General features: G+C 37.5%; 1 protein-coding gene and 1 long non-coding RNA gene across 7 annotated transcripts in view; one reads left to right on the top strand and one right to left on the bottom strand.

Moving 5' to 3' along the window:
• The window catches only part of LOC147832033 (uncharacterized), an 84,016-nt gene extending 75,419 nt beyond the window's left edge, over nucleotides 1–8,597 (top strand). For both annotated transcript variants that reach the window (XR_015520815.1, XR_015520814.1), the window contains one exon: nucleotides 7,196–8,597. This is a non-coding gene — a long non-coding RNA (uncharacterized LOC147832033). The remainder of the gene's footprint in view (nucleotides 1–7,195) is intronic.
• Nucleotides 1–24,312, bottom strand: part of gabrg2 (gamma-aminobutyric acid type A receptor subunit gamma2) — a 98,167-nt gene that overhangs the window by 58,684 nt on the left and 15,171 nt on the right. For all 5 annotated transcript variants that reach the window (XR_015519594.1, XM_087299726.1, NM_001256250.2 and 2 more), the window contains 3 exon segments: nucleotides 16,195–16,337; nucleotides 9,040–9,107; nucleotides 2,426–2,646 (listed from right to left, as the gene is read on the bottom strand). Coding sequence is in view for 4 of the 5 variants with exons in the window: in XM_087299726.1 (XP_087155852.1) it covers nucleotides 2,426–2,646; nucleotides 9,040–9,107; nucleotides 16,195–16,337 (432 nt within the window). In the remaining variant the exon portion in view is untranslated.

Consider the following 24,312-nt stretch of genomic DNA (forward strand, 5'->3'; position numbering starts at 1 on the left):
GTGGAGGCTGAAGTATGAGGAGCGCTATCCTGCTGAAGAATTTGCCCTCTCCTGTGGTTTGTAATGTAATGGGCAGCACAAATGTCTTGATACCTCAGGCTGTTGATGTTGCTATCCGCTCTGCAGATCTCTCGCACGCCCCTGTACTGAATGCAACCCTAAACCATGACTTTTCTTTCACTAAACTTGACTGATTTCTGTGAGAATCTTGGGTCCATGCGGGTTCCAGTAGGTCTTCTGCAGTATTTGGGATGCAGAACTCAAGAAATCAACCTTATGCCACTTTTCCAAATGATCGACTAGAAGCCAAGTTATTATTATAAGATATAATATTCAGAGAAATAAGTTGGTAAAATAACAAAAAATGTGCTGGCAGTTTTATACAAAGGTTTGTATTGTGATATAAAACACAAACCCGGACAATATATCACTTTTAACTATTAAAAATGTTAATAAAAGTCACCTTTTCAAACTATTCTAGGTTAAAAGTTATCAGAAGAAAGATCAAGGTGCCATAAAGCGATAAATATATGGGGTAAAAATAAAAACATGATCTCAAAAAACTGCACATTTACAGTGTATTAATCACATTGCTTTTAATAAACCTGAAAGAAATCAACAAGAAGCTAATCTGAGCTGTATGAGATACTGAAGCATATGATAATTTGATCTCAATATTCACACCAACATTAGGTTTTTTTGTCAGTTTCGTGCTCTTCAAAAATGGCTAAGAGGATGCTGCAAGGGCATCTTTGACGTTCTTTAAAAAGTAGAGAACAAAGCATAAGGTGAGTGTATTTTCCCCTGAGAATGCATTAGAAAGAATGACAAAGTACACTGATTCAATAAGGCAGCATTGTCAAGGTTGTACGAGTTCTTATTTACAAAAAAGTCACGTTTTGAGGTATCTTCTCATCCCACTGTTTAAGCAATTTCTACAGAAACTACCCAGCGTGAGAGGACACATTCCATTCAAAAACCATTGTATTTTTTTTCCTTCAAAGACTTTAAAATCCTCTGTGAAAGCTTTGAGGTGCTGAAAAGTATGGTCCCATCTGAAATTCAATTTTAGATATACCTTTTTTAAAGGAACAAACCACAAATCATAAAAAGTTGGGGTAGTACGGAAAACACAAATAAAAAAGAAAGTAGAGATTTCTAAATTGAGTTTCACTTGTATTTCACTGCAGACAGTACAACAAACATGATTTAATGTGTTCCTTGTGATTTTTAGTGTTTTTTATTCTTTAAAGTTGGAACAGTTAAGTATCTACCATTTTTTAAATAATTTTGCCATGTCATTTCAGGCACTGAAAAAAAACATACAAAAACAAAAACAAAAATTGTAACAATTCGGAAACCACTTACTCCGCTGACTTCAGAGTCTGGCCTGAGCACTTTAAATTTAACCTAGCATAAATCACTGAATCAGGTTATAACAAAATTACCAAAGAGTTTTGGTAATAAAAACCTATTTAAACTTTGACTTTTCTAGAGTTACATAGTGTACTAAGACTGACCGGAAATTAAAAGTTGTCATTTTTTTATGTCAACATAGCTACACTACACTACTATAAAAAACAAGTGATGAAGTGTTTTACGTGTAATTTTGTCCCATTCTGCCTGGAAACAGTTCTTAAGGTGGGCAACAGTATGGGGTCTTCATTGTCGCATTTTGTGCATCAAAAATCACTACATATTCTCTATTGGAGACAGGTCAGGACTGCAGGCAGGCCAGTCAAGTACCTGTGTCCTCTTCCTTCGCAGCTTTTGATCTTGTTTAATGTGATTTTCACCACTTACTAGATAAAAAAGGAAGCAAAAGTGATTTTAAACCAACACTATTTCGTAACCTTACTTCAATACATGTTAAGGCATTATCGCTAGGGCCAGACAAAATCTGCTGCCATTTTTTGCTATCTCTAAGCAAAATTTTGTAAAAAAAAAATCAGCAGATTTATGTGGAATCATTTTCGGGAGTATCGTAACTGAAAACGTAGTATATTAGGTAAAAGAAAATACCTTTTTAACTTTTATTCAATGTTTACAATGCCAGTTCAATTAGATGCACTTATTTGCTACACAAAGCAAGTCTCTCGTATAATATTTCTACTAAAAGACAGACAATATCACTTTACAAACTGTATTATTAAGAAATCATATGAACATCTGCATATTAGTCAATAAAATTACTGAAATTAATTGTAAAACTTCGTAAAATAATAATTAACACATTAAATCAAGTAAAAAACTCAATGAGTGGCTAAAAATCTGCGGATTTCTGCGCGCGCAGATTCCGTGTGGGCCTAATTATTCCTTAGCATTGTTTAGCAGTAGCTTAGCGTTGTTAGCCGTTGCTTGCTATCTGGGTATGCTCAAATGATGTATTGCGAACAAATCATTGACATATAAAAAACTTATTTACCTTAAAGTGTACAGTATACGCCCATCATTCCATATCCGAAGCATCCTATTGGGTGTGGTGATCCAATGGGCGTCTGCTTTTTTAGAATTGCGGAAAAATGTGTCCGGAATCCAGATTTTTCCAACCATGTTGCTGTTGAGGCGTAGAACCTTCATGGTACTGTTGAACTTCAACCGTCTGTCATACCACGTCTGGGCGAAGAAGATGTCAATTGTGTACTCCTAAAGAACCAGAAAGGGCATTTTTTGACGTAATTAGAATATTATAAGTATTCCACTATGTTTGGCCATATTTGCTTATTTTTTTTAGAACAAACAAAGGTGTTTATGTGTATAAAGCATCCGTTTTGTTAGAAGTGCTTCTGATATGACATGTGAACGACCCGTACAGCTTTGGTAGCATTGGTACCCTTTTGGCAGTGGAAACGCAAGCCTGATAAAGGTGACCCATGACTGTCAATGGAAATGGGCTATTAAAGTTATGAGTGTACCCTTATGGCCCGTTTCCACTGAGTGGTGCGGTTCGGTTTGGTACGCTTTTCTGGCCGTTTCCACTGTCAAAAGGCGTTCTAAACCAAACCGTACCGTACCACTTTTTCGGCACCCTTTCGAAAGGGTCCCAAAACATGAGAAAGGGTACCAAAAGGCGGAGCTAGACGCGCAGCTGAATGCTATTGGTTTACAGAGATATGTTGGTAAGTCGCTTTGGATAAAAGCCACTGCTAAATGACAATGTAAATGTAAATACATCATTCGCTTACGCAACAAGCCAGAATGTAAACAAAGGACCCGCCATGTTTGAAATACACAGCGAGAGATTACAGCAGAATTATATAATATAATAACGAGCCATGGTCAATCCGGGCTCAAACAAACCTTGTCGTCTTCTTGATGAACAGCCAAAAAGCAATGGAGTAGAGCAGAATCTACCCTGTGCCTCGTAGTTTTTTACGTGCCAGTTTGAAGCGCGAGCGGTTTCGCTTTTTGCTCGACGTGCATCTATATCTGAAAAACCAAACTTCTTGAGCTCATGATAATAACGTGCGCTTGATTATTGACAAGCTTTGGTAACCCGATCCCGTGAGAAGCTGACAAAAGCGAGAATGACACATTCAGAAAAAAAACAAACAAACGCGAGAGTGAATCGCGAAAAAAAAGGGAAGCCGGGAAAAAAAGGAGCTTGTTATTTCTTTAGCAAACGTGAAGAAACTGTGATGTTTTAAATTTTAACATCACCTTTTGGACTAATATGAACTGGGAATGATGGAATGACTCTCTAACAGAGGCTACATGTGCTGCTGAAGATTACAGACACAGATGAGAGGTTTTCACTCACTGTAGGCTATACTTTGTGCTGTTTTGATCCTAATTAACGACGAAATGTATGCTGTGTGTAGTTCTTCTGTAGTTGGTAACGTATCGGAGACTGTAAGGGTCTGTATGTGTTCATACATGGTCATTTATTTATTTATTTAATATTATTGCAGTAGCCAATTTCGCACTGTCATTGATCTGCAGTTATAATAAACTCATGTTCATAGAAAAGTTAGTATTAAACATTTATACACAAGTATTTATGTGTGTAAAGCATCTGTTTTGTGAGAAGTGCTTTTCATATGATATGTGAGCGACCCGTACAGCTTTACTGTAGACATTTCCTGGAGCGAGAATGATGCGAGTGAAACTTTGTCATACACCACGCCCACCAAAAGGGTACCCTTGGTAGTGGAAACGCAAGCCTGATAAAGGTGACCCGTACCAACCCAACCGTACTGTACCAGACAGTGGAAACCAGCCATTAACGTACAAAAATGTTCCCTTAAGGTACCAATGTGCACCCGTAAGGTACAAAAGTGTACCTGTTGAAAAGATACCGCCACAGTGACAGCTTTTGTAGCTTTATTTCTGAGTGTGTAGAAAAGCACGTCATGATTTTGCCACGTACGATGCAATCCTGGATTAACATCTATGTTTATCCTTGAACATCATTTTTGGTCAAAATTGAATCCTTACCTAATCCCTACCACTAAACTTAACCATGAGTGTAAATTATTCCCCAAATCAGAGGGAAATAATAGTTGGATAACACTCACGTAGAAGTGCACAAACCTAACCGAAAGCCGCGTGCTACTTGGTGAAGTCAGGTTGACGGTGTTGAAAAAGCTCGTTTGAATGTTTTTTTTTTCTCACAGGGTTAGGACATAGCTTACATTTGAGTTCCATTGCTTCTGTTGTCTCTTCATTGTTCAGCTTTTCTGTTTTCCATTTTTGTTACTTAGTTTCCAAAGTGAGCTTGGCCTTTTTTGCTACAAGTAAGTTACAGCCAAGTACTGGCAGCTTGCAATCGGCAGCTCTCACATGGTCGCCCACTGAAGCTAAGCAGGGTTGTGCATGGTTAGTAGAATTTGTGTTCTGCATTTTACCCATCCAAGTGCACACACTCCCAAAACAAAGTGCATTTTCTGCAGTGCCTGACGAGCAATTAGGCCTTGTATTAGGTCTCATGTACCTGTTTAATAGCATGGTAACTCAAGAGAACTGAAGTGTCCAGCTGGTACTGTTAATCAAAACTCTACCTAGGTTGCAAGTCAGTCTACTTAACCATTAGGGCCCATTCACACCTAATGCACCTTCAGTCAGACAGTGCTGTGCAGTGATGGGAAGTTCTGATCACTTTCTTGACTTGGACCTTTGAGTCTCGTTCATCGAGTCATTTCGATAATTTTGCTCAATTTGCCAAAATTGAAAGTTGCTTCCAAACAAATACAACTGGCCCAAACGTTGATCACACTACAAACAAGTCACAACTAGAATGCTATAAGAAAGAGGAAATAATAATTCATTGTTTATAATTCATTTCCGATGTTTAATTAGCTCAGCTCACCTTTTCTGACATGTCCTCAAATTTCCGTCATTCGTTCACTTGACACAGACAGTCCCGTATAAGCTCAACTATTGCATACACTATTATAATTACATTATACCTTAGGTTTTTTTAAGGTTTAGCCACGTAAATAAAGGCTTTTTAACCCTCTGGGGTTGAAGACTGCGTATACGCGTTTTGACCTGGGGTGTCGTCAAACTGCTGAAATGAACTTAAATTACACTTTCCGTCTTGATCGTACAGATAAGATCAATACATCAATCGAATCTGTTATGTGTCTACTTTTTGTTGTGTACTCACAACAACAACAAACGTATGTGCTTTTGCAAATTAAGGAAAACAAACAGTGTAGGCATTCTGTCTTTTCATTCTCCATGAACTGCTTTTAGAAACGCGTAAAATACAAAACGCACCCATATGAGACATGCATCTCTAGCTTGAAATGTCTGCTTTTAAACACAGCTATTCATGTTGAAAACAAACATTGCTTCATAAAGTAATCAGTATGAAATCAACTCTATGTCTAGTTTATCAGTCTGATCTCATTAGTTTTAATGCAACCACGCCCACGAGGCATTGTTATTACAAGCGTCTGAAGACGCATGCAGACTGTGGTCAGAAAAACACGTCACTAAAATGCAGGGAAACTCAGCAAATAGTCAACAAAGATGATGATTTATGATATCTATATAAAGCTTGATATGTCTACTTCTGCATCAACCAATTCAAGTCGAAAACAAATAATCTCTTTTTATGTAATCCGTATAAAAGTAAGGACTGAATTGATTTCTGTTGTTGTTTTGATGAATCCCTTACCCAAAGAGCACCGACCAAATATTCTAGCTATCCTCAAGCAGTTTTTATTTGTTTACGGACCCATAATTATTAAAATTTTTGAGTATTCGAGTTATGAAGTCGTTCGTTGATCATGTGACGCCAAGTAACGAAATTACTCAAAACCGAGGAAGAGAAGAACGGGTCAAATCTGTTTCAGGCTCTGACTGCATATGATTGGTTTATGTCTTTCACGTGAGGAAAGAACGGCTAAAACCCAGGACTCGAGAGATTAATGGATCAATCTTTTTCCGGTTTTGACGGCAAATGATTGGCTCACTGTATGTCTTTCACGTGATAAATGAATGACTCAAACCCATAGAAGACTAAAAAAATAAACTGATCCTCTACAACAGGGGTCACCAAACTTGTTCCTGGAGGGCCGGTGTCCTGCAGATTTTAGCTCCAGCCCTAATCAAACACACCTGAACAAGCTAATCAAGGTCTTACTAGGTATACTTGAAACACCCAGACAGGTGTCAAGGCAAGTTGGAGCTAAACCCTGCATGGGCACCGGCCCTCTAGGATCGAGATTGGTGACCCCTGCTCTACAGCATCAACACAAATGTGCATGGATGAATGAACGAATTACTCCCTGAGGAGACTCATCGTTCTCGAGTCACATAAAAAGATTCATTTAAAATGAACAAGTCATTAAAGAAGGATCCATCAGCAGCTGTGGAAGTAGATGGTTTTGCTTAAGAGAACTCTCAGACAATGTATTAACTACCGTGGTTTTGATATGAACAATGTCAAGTTAACATGGCCCTGGTTCCAGCTTTTGAACAGGTAAACGAGGCCAACTCCTTTACCAAAGTCACACCCGTTTCTGGTATTCACAGATCACTGTAACTTTAAATATATTCAGTGGGCCAAGAGGATCAACCCCTGCCAATCACGCTGGGTCATTTTCTTTCTTTAGTTCCAGCATATTGTAGCATACCATCCTGGTTTCAAGAACCTGACACTCTCAATAGACTACAATACTTCTGTGCAACAAGTAAATCTCTCATGCTTCATACTGTCCCTCTTCTGTGTGCTCTTTTTTTTTAGTGGGATAACATGTGGAATTCAAGCAGGCTCAAACAAGAAAAGAAAAAAAAAACTGCTCCTATTCAATGCCCAATGGATAAGACATTTGTTCCTCTGTTCTGGGCGTCCAGAGGAGAACAGAACAAACCAGTTCTTTGTCAAGGGACATCACCCCGTACATTAAGAATTGTACTGCATGTGCCCAAGATAAACTACTACTTCTTCTGCCTGTTCCACACAGCCCTTGATTCCACCTGGGATTTGACTTTCTGAGCAATTTACCTTCTTCACAAAGTAATACCACCATTCCTCTTGTTACTTGCTGATTTTCCAAGGCTTATTCCACAGTTATTGGTCTTCCTAGAGACATTGTGTCTGACCTCAATTCATATTCCAAGTATGGAAGGCTTTCTGTGGCCTGTTCAACATCATTGTCCGCCTCATGTCTGGGATTCTATGCTAATGATGGTCTAATGTGTTTTGGGGGTTCAACCAACTTTTTTGCCTGGTCTAGTGAAAGCTCATAGCTTCCTGCAATCAACCACAGGATATGACAGGCCAACCAAGCCTGGAAAATGGCTCATGTCCACCTACATAGAGACATTTACTACCAAAAGTTACAGGCTGACCAAGAATTTCATCCTGTCCCTAGCCAGGACAAAGGATTTGGCTCTCTGTCTGTGACCTTTGGGTCTGTCTATCCATCAAAAAACACAGACCCTGGTACCAGGCCCAGCATATTAAATGACTCCCTATTAACTACTGCATTTCTTCTTAATTTCGTGTTGCTCTGCTGAAACCAGTTGGTCCTGAGGACCTGAGAATGTCAGACAACAGGGTCCCTCCACCTCCGCTGCAGGTTGATGGTCAGATGATCTATTCCAAGAATGTCCAAACTCAGTCCTGGAGGGCTGGTGTCCTGCAGAGTTTAGCGCCAACTTGCTTCAACCCACCTGCCAGGAAGTTTCGAGTATATCTAGTAGTAGCATAATTAGCTAGTTCAGGTGTGTTTAATTGGGGTTGGAGTCAAACTCTCCAGGTCACCAGTTTGGACACCCAAGATCTATTGAATGCATTCTCTTATTCATTGTTGGCAATGTGGCTAATGTATTACCTGGTGAACTGAGAGGGATACTGACTAAAGAAGCACTCATGATTGGATGATGACATCCTGAACCCATCTTGTATTATGGATTCCATGACATTATTGCTGAACGACCATGGCATAGATCCCTAACTAATGTATCTGCACACCATGGAGAGGGTTGTCAAAATATAGGAATGTCATAAACTCTTTCTCTTCCACATAACCATCAATTCCACCTGCATGGTTCACAGCCTGCTATTTTGCCCACCCACTATAAATGATGCCACAAGTTATTGAATGATTGAAGGTATTTTAAAATAAAATGTGTACAATGAACCAACATTTGGATTAGATTATTTGTCATTTTAATTTATAAAATCCCTAAATAAATTATAAATAACATTACAAAAAACACCAAAGACCCCAACTATTAAAATGAAATCAAAATAAGTTCAAATTCTAGGTTACAGTTGAGAATTTAGTTTTTTTTTTTTTTCAAACAGAGAATTTCAAAAATCCATAATCAGTTCAGCTTATCGTGCTTTACCATTAGATTAGAATAAACGAAATAGAGATGTCAAACTAATCTTCAATAAACATTACTCCGTAAAATCCAACAGCACACTAACAGTGTTTCAGCAACATTTTATACATTGTTTATAATGAGTGATGTTACAAAATATAACACATTTAACAACATCAAATTCTGTTCAATTATAGATAAAAAGCATGTCAGTCATAATGCAAACAAAGAGGTTGTAATTACAGAATAACTTACCATGTTAATGGCATTTACTGGGCCAATACTGTTCACAAACATGTCCGTATGGATCACAGTGGGTTTGACTATAAAGAGAAGTGGAGAGAAACAAAGAGAATGTCAAATTAGTTCAGTAAACTCGGATAAAAGGGGGTTATTTCCATTCCAATAATATTTAACAAAAAGAATGTGCCTTTGTCATCATTTGTTTAATATATTGTCACTTTATCTGCTGTTTCATCATTTGCCATCACGTGAGATGTTTCAACTTCAACTCTAGTGCTATTTTGGGATTTCCGCTTGGATTTTGCCTAACCAAATTTAAAAGCTTCCCAAATCCACATGCAGAGGTGTAAATGCAAAAATTTGGTATCATATTAAAGAAAACCCTTTAAAGTTTCATAAAACACTATTGAAAGTTTTTTTTTTTTAATTCAATTGACACTATTAAAAGGTACACTTTTTGAAAGTGTACCGTTTAGATTCTGTGTGGTCTAGCTTGCCGTAATTAATTTTGGTGGTTCCTGCACATGTCTGTAATCATAGGAAATAAAGAAAAATGTCTCTACCATAATCTATGCAAGAGTTATTGTATTCCAACTGATGAGAGATGCTGTACAAGCCACAAGGATCGATCATTGTTTTCATATTTCTCTATTCTTTTGTGTGATAAAACATAGTTCACTGTGTTTGGACCACATCAGACATATAAAAGCATTACTTATGCACATCACCTCAAAAACAGAGGAGAAATGGCCCTGAAGCACACAGCATAAGGTAAGAGATGACAGCTGTCTGTGCTATCCGGGGCTGCTTATTGATCATGAATGTATTGTTTTCACTTCTGCGCCATGGAAACACGGCGATTCATTCGGCAACTGTTTGATATGTGAATATAATTCAGTAAAAAGAATGCTAGAACCGTATGAGCACCAGCAAGAGCTTTCATTTGAGCTTTAACTTGTACATGTGTCATTTGAAAAATATGAAAATGAACCAATGTAAAATACTTAGCTCGGGTATCCAAAATACTGTGTATTTAAGTGTAAATAACTTTTGTGCAGTAGAATAAAAACCAAAGTGATGCATATGTGCATAAAATATAGATTCTACACTTTCAAACGAAACCACTTAAGGGGGTCTGGTGCAATGCTAGCCCTTTAAATCTTAAAGCGAAAGTCATAGCGGGTCCGCAGAGTTAAACTGGTTGAAAAATGCATGGCTATCTAATGTAATGAAACTAATAAGACAGGCATTCAAATGCACACTTTGCAGAAATTATGATAAGTATATATCTAAAATGTAATTAAACCTTACACATATTTGCATGCTACGTAAAAAGATGTTTGCAATGTTTGTTCCAGATACTCATGACGGGTCATGACAGATTAGCTATAACTGCAGTGCATGAAACAATAAATAAATCATCTGTCTACTCACTACACATACAGTACACAGCACTTTCTCAAAACTGGAAAATGGATCAGGATGTCAGAAGTATTATGGCAGCTTGGCTGTTTGCCATTAAAGAGAGTACAGTGTTTGATTTTTCCCAAGCAGTCACTGTCATATAATTATTAATTCCTAATATCTAATTCCACGTTTTCATGTCTATCAGAACAAAACACAGGTGGTTACGTTGCAGATGGGATTGTTATATAGCATAGCCTCAACATTTGCATGTACTTTAGGTGGCACGGACCTGAATGAGCAGCCGAGTCGTCAGAAGTTTGTCAGCCAAACCACAGAATGTTACCTTATTTTTAAACTCTCCTTAAATGTGATTTAACTTACTATGTATGTGGGACTCCTATTTTGAAAATGAGAGACAAATGGAAACCAATAAAGCCAAAAACTATGGGATAAAATCAGCCACATCATGAGGACAGATGCCAATGCATTTCTCCGCCAGCTACCTCATCAGAACACAAAATGCTGGATATACGGATTAACATGCAGTATGTTTATTTGTATCTTGTGTTAATTTATAGTGTATATTGTGCAATTTGCCATGTATATTTTTAATGATTTGTAACACTTGTTACAGCTTAAAATAAGTGTTTAATGCACGTTTTTTTCATCGTGTCTCATCACTCAGCTTTTACAGGAGGGAAAGAACAGCAATATACTTCATTCATGACTTCATTTTCTTTTCAGCTTAGTCACTTTATTAATCAGGGGTCACCACAGTGGAATGAACAGTCAACTTATCCAGCATATGTATTACTCAGCGAATGCTCTTCCAGCTGCAACCCATCTCTGGGAAACATTCATACACGCTCATTCACACTCATACACTACAGACAATTTAAGTCTTCTCAATTCACCTGTACCGCATGTCTGTGGGGAAGATCGGATATCCCGGAGGAAACCCACACGAACGCGGGGAGAACATGCAACCTCCACACAGAAATGACAACCGACCCAGCCGAGGCTCGAACCAGTGACCTTCTTGCTGTGAGGCGACAGCACTACCTACTGCGCCTCTGCAGCATCGCAATACACTTTATTAAACGTCAAATGATGTTTACATAAGATCTCTGAAGCATTTCTGAAGACATTTCTAACTTACCTATGCCACATACCTACTATGTAGGTATCAGAGAACAATTAAACTTACTTAAAATGCACTGAATGAGACCTTTAAAAATAGTTCAGCTCAAAATATTCTTTAGAAACTTCTAAATGACCAAAATAACCCCTGTCTGCAATATCATGAGCATTCTTCTGACTCACCATGAGGCGGAAACATATTTATAGATTTATATAGGATGCTGATTTTCTGCAGCTCCAGTATCCACCAGCACTGTAGCCTTATGAGGATGATACAGCACTGCTTTGTGTGTGTAGCACAAACATGATCTCTCTATAGCACATCGTTCCTCACCAGTACCTGATTTGCATGGACTCACTTGTTTGGGATGACTCAGAACTATATGACAGCTGCAGGGAAAGGCTTGAATGTGTCGGAGCATGGCTAATTGCACATTATATTGTCAAATTTAATGGTCAGCGGGAAGAACCGCGACAGGTTTAGCGACTCATTCTTACATGCTAGCTCAGCTTAAAGGGACTCAATCCCTCACGAAACAGTTATTTAAGGATGACATCATTCCAGCCAGTCTGAGCTGCTAACATTTGAAAATCCATGGCAGAAAACTCGGATGCAGAAGCTGGACCGAATTACCTCTCCGTGTTGTGGCGAAAAAAAGTCAAAGTGTTGGATCAGCTTGTCATTACCCAGCACAGCTTAGCCCAATCTTACCAGTAAGCAAAGGTATTACTAAAGAACATACGTCGGATTATTGATTGAATGTGTGAATGTATTGGATGGTGAAATAGATTAAATAGTTTGATTAAATAATAATTAAAGTACGAATTAAATCAAAACTGACCATATGATTTTAGTAGCTCACGTTGCTACAGTAGTTCTGTGGTGAACAATTCATCTGTGCATGTCATTAAGAAGTAAAAAAATAGTTGTACTTGTAATCTGAAATTAAAATCTTAAAATTAAGATAATTCAGGTAATTTCTCAGATTATGTCTGTGTATTGGGTATTGGGCGTGGCTAATAAACCTAACCACGCCCCTCCGTGAGGAGGAGGAGTCTGTTAGGGTGTAAGAACTCTCCCCAAACCCTTTTCCCGGACTTTCTGAATGAAATGCCTTCTTTACTGTATCCAATCAGCTCGCAGTAGAAAAAAACAAGCCACGCCCACTGTTTTCTCATTTAATAATTCATTTCTCTAGAAACTGTATCACAATATGAACAAAAAACAAACAAACAACCACAAAAAAATCATAAAATGGTCACAGCTTCTGGTTCATGCAGACTAAAAACAAAACAATGGTTGGATTTGTCCATATTCTACCCAAATGTATGTTGAAACAACACAATATATCTTCAACAGTTGCACCGAAACTTCCAACAACTTTTTGGAAACTTTTCCTAAATCAAATTTGAGCACTTTTCACACACTTTCCAGGTCTTTTAAAAAAATTTCCATCACTTTACAACTGGTGTAAATGACATGTTTATATATTTGTACGTACACTCACAGGCCACTTTATTAGGTATACCCTTTTGCCTTGAGATCTGCTTTAATCCTTTTTGATAAAAAAGGCAAACAGGGTGATAGAACAAAGTGGTCAACGTTCAAAATAAATTAAAGCAGGCAATCAGCAAACAACTCCAAATCATCTATCAACAACCTAATAGTCTAGAGCAAAACAGGTCAATTAACATGAGGAAAACAGTGGTAATAGAGTGGTAATAGGTTTTTATTGATTTCTAGACAGTAAAGAGGCTTTCCACCAGTAGAACAAAATTTATAGATTTAATTACACCCACCTAGCATGTTTTTATAAGTATGATGCTTAGCCAGTTGATGGCATTTTTAGCATGTATTAATAGAGTTGGCCACCCCTGATTTGACATGCAGTTGAAGTCCCCCTTTTAATTTTCCCCACAGTTTCTGTTTACATGTTACATGTTCTGTTTACAAAAACAGAGTGCAGATTTCTAATAATTTTGAATTCAACTATATATATATATATATATATTATATGTATATATATTATGTTGAATGTATGTATGTATGTTTCAGCTGTATTTAAATAAGTAGTTTGAACACAGCAAACATCATTTTTGAGTGTAACAAATAACATTCCATCATTTGCACATTTCTGACAAAAATGACAAATATTAATAAAAAAAAATTCTTATTAATATGTGATTTCCAAGATTTAGGCCCCGTTTACACTGCCAGTTAAATGTGACCCAATTCCAATTTTTTTCCTCATGTGTGACACAGATCGGATCTGTTCTATGACCGTGTAAACACGAAAAAAACACATGCATTCGGATATTCAGAGATCGGTTTCAGGCCTACTTCATATGTGGAAAGAAATCAGATATAGATCGGATATGTGACCATGCGGCTGTCATGTAAACAGGCAGATCGGGTTTATTGAGGCATACCGTTCTGTACATCATTAAACTTGCAACAATGTGAAGCTTCTCCGCGGTTTAATGACAGAAGGAAGAGCGTGTGTGGAGATGCCGACGCGGTAAACAACATCAGAGGAAACACAGAGAAAGAAAGTGGTCAGTCGCCACAATTTGCTTCCACCAGACCTGAGATCTCTCTCGTACCCACAAATTCCTCTGAATGGTGGAGGACACCATATATAAATCATAAGCACAAGCTGCCAAGACGGCCCTTTCCCACCTCCTCATCGAAATCATTTTAAAGTTGGGCGAACTTCGTGTTGTAACTTTTGCTTTTTGTCGCAATTAATACACGCACTGCGCTACACAAGGGGCAACTCTATTCTCTCCAACACCAGTGCGCACACAGGCAAAGGCTACATCTTCAACTTAACACGCACATCAGGGCCATACCATTACATAAACTGCGTGGGGGTAAATCTGGACTGAACCATTCACTGCTTATACTACACTTTGCATATTTCGCAGAGCTAAAAACAAGACAATTTCTTCCATCATGGCTAGCGTGGCGCAGATGGTAGAACCCGCCTTTATGAATGCGCGACATCCTAAATTGTATGGCAAGTGTAAACGCATGAATTGGAAATGGGTCACAATTAAAACAACGTGTAAACGGACAGGCAAACAAATCAGATACAGGCAACAAATCGGAATTGGGAATTAAGTCCTGACAGTGTAAACAGGGCCTAAGTTGTTTACAATATGATTCAAGTTATCTTGCATATTACATAAGATGTTTGTTATTTTGGTCATGAGAAGTGATTTGGTTTGGGAATGTGAAGTCTGATCAAAATAATATACACAAGGTTGCTAAGATAAGGTCAGTGATATAACCACAACAGTAAAATATTCATTTATCCACTTTCTTTTCAGCTTAGTTCCTTTATTAATCTGGGCTCGCCACAGCGGAATGAACCGCCAACTTATGTTTTACCCATCATTGGGAAACATCCACACACACTATTCACACACATACACTACGGACAATTTAGCCTACCCAATTCACCTGTACCGCATGTCTTTGGACTTGCGAACGCAGGAAGAACATGCAAACTCCGCACAGAAATGCCAACTGACCCAGATGAGGCTTGAACCAGCAATCTTATTGCTGTGAGGTGATCGTGCTACCCTCTGTGATGCTCATTACATTAATATACTGCGGAGAAAATATGTATTCAACACGTCACCATTTTTCTCAGAAAAATATTTCTAAAGGTGCTGTTGACTTGAAATTTTCACCGGATGTTGATAGCAACCAAAGAAATCCATATATGCAAAGAAAACAAATCTAATTAGTTTTGCATAATAAAAGGAAATGACGCAGGGAAAAAGTATTGAACACATGAAGAAAGGGAGGTCTAGAGAGGCATGGAAAGCCCAGACAGCAGCTGAAATATATTAGTAGTTATTCTGCAACCCTCTGCCCTTCCTCAGAGTAAATTATTTAGTAAATTAGCTGCTTCAGTGCAACATCTACATTAGCAGAATGATGATGATGAAACCAGGGTGGACATTTTAGCAAGACAATGATCCAAAAGCTGTAGAATGGCCCAGCCAATCACCTGACTCGAATGCAACAAAAAATACAAATTAAATATCAGATTTGACAGACGAGACCCACAGAAACATCAAGAGTTTCACACTCTGTTGAAAAAAAGCACATATAAGCAATGCATGTTACTTAATTCTACATATGAGAGGCATCTTTAAGCTGCCATTTTTTAAAAAGCCTTTTATATTAAGTATTAAATATGTTTCAGTAGTTCAGCACTTTCTCCTTTCTCCATATTTCAGTTTTTATTTTTGATTTATTTTTTATGTTTGTATTGTTTTGGTTTTTACCAAAATCTGGTTCAATTTTAAGATCTACTTTAGATATATACGTTTCCCATGGGAAAAAAAAATTACCTGTTTAATACTTATTTTCCCTGTTATAACCGTAATACAGACATTTTAACAAACATTGAATCTTCAGTGTTTAATCGAAGATTGGGTTCACGGAAACTCAATATGGTGTATAGTAATACAAACTACAAACACTCAGAGTTTCAGAATTTGATTGTGTACTGTATGTATTTGAGCCAGCTTATAAACAAAATGACAGAATATCTTATGTGATAGTAGCTTAGTATCTCATATCTGGAAAAGAAACGCACTTACCTCCAATGTCTGGCCGCAGCTTGTTATCGTAGCCATCTAGCAAGCTGTTCAAAATATGCGTGACGTCACTCTCATACACTTTGGGAGTCAGAACCCATGTTTTGTTTGTCACTTCGTCATCATCGCTTTCCAGCTGGACAGAGCTGATGTGGAGAGAAAAAAAGAAGAAAAAAGTGAATCCAGATGGTTTAATGATCCTCTATTATACTTATTATTGACACTTTCTTTAAATTATGGGTTGACATCTTTACACACATTTAACACACATTATACAAAACTGCTTTAATTGAACAGTTATATTCATTAAAATAAGAGTTTGGTCACCGGATATCAAATCATATCTTTCTAAACATATAGGAATAGAAAGATAATATATGTAACATTTTTACTAAATTTGATTTAAAAAATATATATATTTTTTTCTTGATTTGCCGTTTTTACTTAATTTTTACATTTCATTGAAGACTTTTAATATATACTTTTTAATATTTTAATATATATATATATATATATATATATACATACAGAGAGAGAGAGAGAAAGAGAGAGACAGAGCATATGAAAATGCTAATCATATATCAATAATGTTTATTAAAAGAAAAAGCTTATCTGGGGCTTTATGCAGCACATGGAAGCATGTTCAGTTATGAAAATGGCTGCAGTGCTTTTCATAATTAGACATGTGACCATGAAACAACAAAAAGTAGATTTTTTTTTTATATATAGGTCATTTAACTAGAAGCCAGGGCGCCATCTAGAGGAGAACGGCAACTGCAGACCACGACGGTAACTCAGGAGAGTGTGGGTGTGATACCGGAGACAGACAGACATACAGTAATAATGTAGCGTTAGAGTTGGAAATGTGCTCTCTCTCTCTATCTCTCTCTCTCGCTCTCGCTCTCTTGTTCTGTCTTTCTCCATGGCAGCATTTCCAGAGTCAGATGGTGAAGATGCAACAAACACAAGCCTCCGTTTTTGCATCTTCAGCATTACCATTCTCTGCAAGCAGGCAATAAATCATTTTAAATTGCTAATGCTAATGTGCTAAACTACATGCTTGTGTTAAGACTAAAGTTCGCATTTCCACAGTTGTGGACAAATGCTACTTATATGTTGAACTTTGTGTGTCTGTCTGTCTGTTTCCCTGTCTGTCGGTCTATTTGTCTCTTCCTCATTGTTCTATTGCGATTAATGCTTTTAGAGTCAGTTCAGTTCAGTAATTTCATTGCCAATTGTCCTTTTTGTTCCGAAAGAGCAACAATTTTTTCATGCTTTTTATAGAATGCGACAGACTGAACCTGACAGACCTTTATGCTTACTTATGGAAAATCTTTTTGCTTCTTTTAATAATTTGTTTTCTATGAGAATTTCATATATATATATATATATATATATATATATATATATATATATATATATATATATATATATATATATATATATATATATATATATATATATATATTCCACCACACCCCAAAGGTGCTCTATTGGATTGAGATCTGGTTATTGTGGAGGCCATTTGAGTACAGTGAACTCATTGTCATGTTCAAGAAACCAGTCTGAGATGATTCACATTTTATAATATGACGTGTTATGCTGCTGGAAGTAGCCATCAGAAGATCGGCACACTGTGGTCATAAAGGGATGGACATGGTCAGCAACAATACTCAGGTAGGCTGTAGCGTGATCATGATGTTCATTTGGTACTAATGGGCCCAAAATGTGCCAAGAAAATATCCACAGAACTGCCGCTCACTGGATATTTTATCTTATCGGACCATTCTCTGTAAACCCTAAAGATGGTTGTGTGTGAAAATCCCAGTAGATCAGCAGTTTCTGAAATACTCAAACACAATCTCACGGCAATTCGTAACTTTTTCATTTAGTGGCTGATTCGTAATTTGTTAATTCGTACATTTAGTACGATTTGCTCATCCCTCAATGGGTTTATGGGTGGGGTTGATGTTGGGTTTATGGGTGGGGTTGGGTGCCACGCATCCTTTTTAAAATCGTACAATTTCGTACGACTGAACTCGTACAAATTCGTATAAATTAGCCACTAAACTGTCAAAACATAAAATACTTGTGTTTTCTTGTGAGATTAGGCTGAATACTCTGGTATACTGGTACCATCTGGCACCAACAACCATGCCACGTTCAAAGTCACTTAAATCTCCTTTCTTCCTCATTCTGATGCTTGGTTTGAACTGCAGCAGATCCTCTTGACCATGTCTACATGCCTAAATGCATTGAGTTGCTGCCATGTGATTGGCTGATTAGAAATTTGTATTAACAAGCAGTTGGTGTACCTAATAAAGTATATTGTGAATATATCTATATATACTTTTTTCTGCTCTTTTTTTGCTACTTAATTGTGATTATTGATAAAATTGATAAAATTTGTAATGAAGTGAAATCTTTCTCTCCCTATCAAATCAATTCAAACTCGCTATATTGGCATTCTGAATGTTACAGAAGTATTGCCAACACATTTTTGATGTTTACATTAAATATAAGATATGAAAACAACAAATTCCATAGTTGTAATAAAAAACAATACGTTATAATTAATAATAAATAATAATTATTTATTTATCTATAAACATTTTAAGATAAATGACTAATATTTAACCAAACAAAAATTTTAGGATTCATTTTTAACAATTTAGAATTCTCTCTCTCTCTCTCTCTCTCTCTGTCTGTCTGTCTGTCTGTCTGTCTGTCTATTCCACTGACTCATATTAAGTATGCTACTGAACGAAGCAGAGTGTGGCCGTCATTCTCAAATGAATGCTGAGAACCTTGGCAAAGCAATCAAACAACCATGGATGGTGTGAGGCAGTAACCATGGAGTCAGTAGAAGATAGAAAAGCATATCCTTGAGAGAAACATGTGACTGAGAGCCGTGCTGCTCTGGCAACTTCAAAATATTTCAGGCTAGAGCAAGACTATGACGAGTTTGAGGCATTTCACTGTACATACGTGTGGAGAGACAGCACTGCATCATGCCAGTTTCTATCAGTGGGGGAAATAAGTATTGAACACATCACTATTTTCCTCAGAAAACATCTTTCTAAAGGTCTAAAATGTTTACCAGATGTTGGTTACAACCAAGGAAACCCATATATGCAAAGAAAACAAAAATAATTAGTTTACAAATGAACACATGAAGAAAGGATGGTGTAGAAGGGCATGGAAAGCTCAGACAGCAGCTGAAATCTCCCAGTAGTTATTCAGCAACTTTCTGCCCTTGGTCATTGTAAATTAAAATTCCCTGCTTCAGTTCAACATCTACATTAGCAGGAGGATGAAGATGGACATTTCAGCAAGACAATGATTCAAAACACTGCCAAGGAAACTCTCAGATGCTTTCAGAGAAAGAAAATCAAGCTGTAAAATGGCTCAGCCAATCATCTGTCTCGAATTCAATACAAAATACAAAATAGAGATCAGATTTGATAAACGAGAGCCACAGAAACATTAAGATTCTTATGTTGAAGTCTGTGAAAAACTCACACATTCTCCATATGAGAGGCGTCTTTAAGCTGCCTTCACCAAAAAAGCCTTTCATATGAAGTAATAAATACATTTCAGTAGTTTAGATCAAAACACCAGCTCTGATGTTGCACATGAGATTATTAATATGGACGCTCCGTGCTGCATTTGATTGGCCATAACATTTCCTAATGAGATTACAACAATAATTATTTCCCCTTATGTTGAAGTTTATCTAGCTTGTATTTTACTTACAACAACTAAAAGCCGAAGTCCTTGTAGGGGTAATTCCCCCCAAAATGACAAGAGCGGGAGCGCGCCTATTACCTCACTACAGTCAAAGACTATAGATGAAGTGACTTTGCTTCAGTGCCTGGGCGAGAATGAGTCCCAAAAAGTGTGCTTCTGGATGTAAGTGAAATGTGATCTTGTTTAGCCATAGTTTATTTAACCCCATTCACATGTAATGCCTCAGTCACACTGCACTAATCACCACATAGACTTCCATTTGAATGCAACAGACTGGAAACACAACCTTGTTTCGCGTGTCGATGTGTTGTCAGATTCAAGATTGATGAACTCCGCAAAATCACATCACATGACTGCTTAAGACCAATAACAAAAGACCTAAAATATGACAACGACCCAAAACACAGCAAAAACGGTGAAGAAATTGTTACCAGACGAAAAAATTAACTTTTCGCAGTGGCCCAGCTAGAGTCCTGACTTAAATCCAATTGAGAAAATATAAATGAACCAATCGCTCATTTTGTTAACGTCTAATCATCTTGTCTTTTTGCCATCTTGTCGTATGACAGAATTTCACATGCTCAAACTCTAGCGTAAATAGTTGTAAATACTTCAGCTGACCCCTCTTTGGGAGTTATACGAGCTCATCACTTTCATGTTTGCATGGCAACACATCTGGTTTATGTCATGACACAGCCCCATTCACTGTAGAGGAATTCTCATGCCTATATCAACTATGCCCAAGTCTAAGTACTGATAGCAAAGGTTACTCATTGTAAACAGATATACTGCACACCCAAAACAACATTAACCCAATAACCCTAAACATTAAAAATGTATGCCATAGGGTCCCGACCAAGTGTCAATATTGTGTAATGAGTAGGAGGTGATAATGTTCAGGTCTTATTTTCATGAGAAGCAGTCGGTGAGAAACTCTGTCCTTATAAAAACGTTGAAGAGTTTTCACAGTGCTGACATGCTTGCTCTTGGTACTGTCATAATTCTGCAGAGCCCAAGTGAAAACCGAGCACTTAGGGAAGAAGTGGTTGCATGTATATTTATAGGGTACATATTTTGTGGCCAAAATTTGGTGCATCCATAACAAATATCAATAAAAAAGAAAAAGATTAAACAACATAATTTAAGGGAAGAAATTTTATTCAACTATTTAAAGGTGCTGTGTGTAAGTTTTTGACTCTTCTAAAGCATAAAAATACCACAATGAGTTTACAGATATTTAAGAAACATGCTATGTGAATATTCCTATTCATCTGAAAAACAATGCTGAAGTCAAATATTCTGCTTTGAAAATGTGCGTCATGTGCCAGAATGTCTGTCTTTGTTTTGGTCCTTTTAACCCGCCCAATGCCAGTTTAGCCAATCTCAGCACCCCGGGTTGCCTTTGTGGTAACAACTTCATTCATTCAGACAGGAAGGCTCTCTAAGTATGTGTCCGCGACTGAAATGCAACCTCTGGTGGACAGTAGCAGACTCCGAAATGAGACGTAGATTCAGAGTTATACATGAGATGGTTAGTAATTAGAAAATATTATAAATATTACAAACATAAATATTAGGTGAGCAGATTACATTGTAACCCCATGTCCTAACAACACGCTATGTGATGTGCTTTGCAGTGATAAGCACTGTTTGCACCAAATGTAACTGACAGAAATTTAAACACAGCCATTCAGAATAGTGCACTTACTGCACTCCAACAGTATGGTAAGATTTACAATCTAACTAATACATGTTAAACCTCTTTAACATTATTAAATGTAGATTCTGAATCACTGATATGTGTTGGTTTGCACTGAATCACAGTTCTAAAGTTCAATCTCAAACGGTTTATTTCATTTTCAAGATCTGTGGTGAACTATCTGCTGCTGCTATCAGTAGTACGCCAATAAATGTCATGTAAAATGGCATTCAGACTCAAATTGTAAAGTTTATTTATGAACACATTTCGAGAGGATCAGGTGCTTATGATTGTTCACAGCTGTTCAAGTATTAGCGCATGATCAATTGTCCTATCAGATGATTCCTAACTCACTATAAATAACCAGAGTTTTCTCAATAACTTTGCCTGAAGAACTGCGTCCGACAGCAGTAATGTTCAGACACCTTCGCCAGAATACTAAGATACATAAATACTAGGGCTGTCAAATATTTTAAAAATTAATGTAATTAATCACACTTGTTTTGTAGTTAATCATGATTAATCAAGAAACGCAATTAATGCTGTATTTGATACTGAAGTAAAAAGACAGGCATGTAAATGACATTTCAATTTCAAAACAATCCATGCCAATAACAAACAAACAAGTACACACACACACACACACACACACACACACACACACACACACACAAACACACACACACAGAGAACACGCACGATCGCGTTCATCAAATTTGCCTAAACTAAGCATTTTTAAGTACGGCTGTATTTAACAAGCAAGGATTCTGACAGAGGAACGTGAAGCAGATGCTTTACAAAAAGGGGGAAATACATCAAACTTAATAAAACATTTGAGGGACGCAGCTTAAGGGCAGAGAAATGTTTTTGACAGCTTGCGAATTCATCTGGCATTTTCATTCACATGGACATCAATACTCAGCTTTGATGATTAAGATAATACCGATCAAGAGTCGACCATGTAAACAGCGATTTTTGATTATCTTAAATGACCACACGAGTCCCAAAATGCGGAGGTTTTTCTTTCTGTTCGTCATGCGGTGTCAAATTCCATTAAAACATCCTGAATGAAAATATGCTGAATGAGAGTGAACTGCTGAACTGCAGTTAAAGTCTAATTATTAAAAATTGAAACACCCGAAATTTCATAAAACTCTGGAGGAAAAGCCATATTTCTTTGCACGTTTAACACACGCAGGGCCAGAGCAAGCTGAAGTGGCGCTCTAGGCAAATGGCTATCACATCCTTTTTTTTAGCCATATGGAAGGCAGAGGACCGTGAGCAGGGGGTGGGTGTAGCGGATGAATGTGAGGACCAGGGGGTTCGCTCGCTAATCTGCTGCACAAGGCAGCTGCCTAGGTCACCTCTATAAACGCGCCGACCCTGAACACACGTCGGCCACAGCAGGAAATAATAAAAACTGCAACTGCGTTATTTGCGTTTTTTTACGCGTTAAATATTTTAAATTAATCACGTGCGTAATTTTGACAGCCCTAATAAATATATTTGTCCGTTTAATATAATGATTGCTATCATGATGTGAAGAGACTTTCAAACAGTGCAACAAAAATAGTTTCTGATGACAATGACCAATTGCATGAGTAAGAAAGACCTTTGTGCAAAATGATGATACATGTTGATAAACCAACTTGAGGGCACAATAGCCTCGGGATTTCAGGCTACTGATTTTATGGATCCTGACAAGTATAGACTTTCCTTCGCAAATCATATCCTCTGGCAACAAACAGGTAGCCTACATGTTCCCAGCTTAGCGGTGACTCAGTAGTGACTAATACAGACCTAGACTACCTTTTAAAGTAGTCTGTAAGCTTTCGACTCTTTGCCTCACTCATATCTTTAACCTCTGAAATGTTAAGATCAGATCATTGGACGGTAATAATCTTGTGACTTACATATAGTGTTTTCTTGTTTTAAAAAAATTCAATATATACCTGACAAAAGAAGATCTAATGGAACCCACATGGACCCAAGATTATCACATAAATCAGTCAAGTTTGGTGAAGGAAAAATCATGGTTTGGGGTTGCATTCAGTATTGGGGCATGTGAGAGATCTGCAGAGCGGAGAGCAACATCAACAGCCTGAGGTATCAAGACATGTGTGCTGCCCATTACATTACAAACCACAGGAGAGGGCAAATTCTTCAGCAGGATAGCGCTCCTCATACTTCAGCCTCCACATCAAAGCTCCTGAAAGCAAAGAAGGTCAAGGTGCTCCAGGATTGGCCAGCCCAGTCACCAGACATGAACATCATTGAGCACGTCTGGGGTAAGATGGAGGAGGGCACTGAAGATGAATTCAAACATTCTTGATGAACTCTGGGAGTCCTGCAAGAACACTTTCTTTGCCCTTTCAGTTGTTTGAGTCACTGCAGAGATGTATGGATGCAGTCCTTCAAGCTTATGGGAGTCACCCACAATACAACACAATATAAATTCTTTTCCCAACGACACCATGACTTTATATTCTATACTGTGCATTAGTTCTGTTAAGTGACAAGACGTTTGTCTAAGCAAAGGCAGACCTTACTGTCCTAATTAAATAATTAAAAATCAAGCCATGATCATATTTTATTGTGGTAAAATAAGCGTAATCTAGAGGTCTTTGCCTTTCATATAAGCCATTTCAGATACCAAATGATCAACTAGAAGT

The sequence above is a fragment of the Danio rerio genome, chromosome 21, assembly GCF_052040795.2.
Source record: "Danio rerio strain M-AB ecotype USA chromosome 21, GRCz13ab, whole genome shotgun sequence".
NCBI classification, from domain to species: Eukaryota; Metazoa; Chordata; class Actinopteri; order Cypriniformes; family Danionidae; genus Danio; species Danio rerio.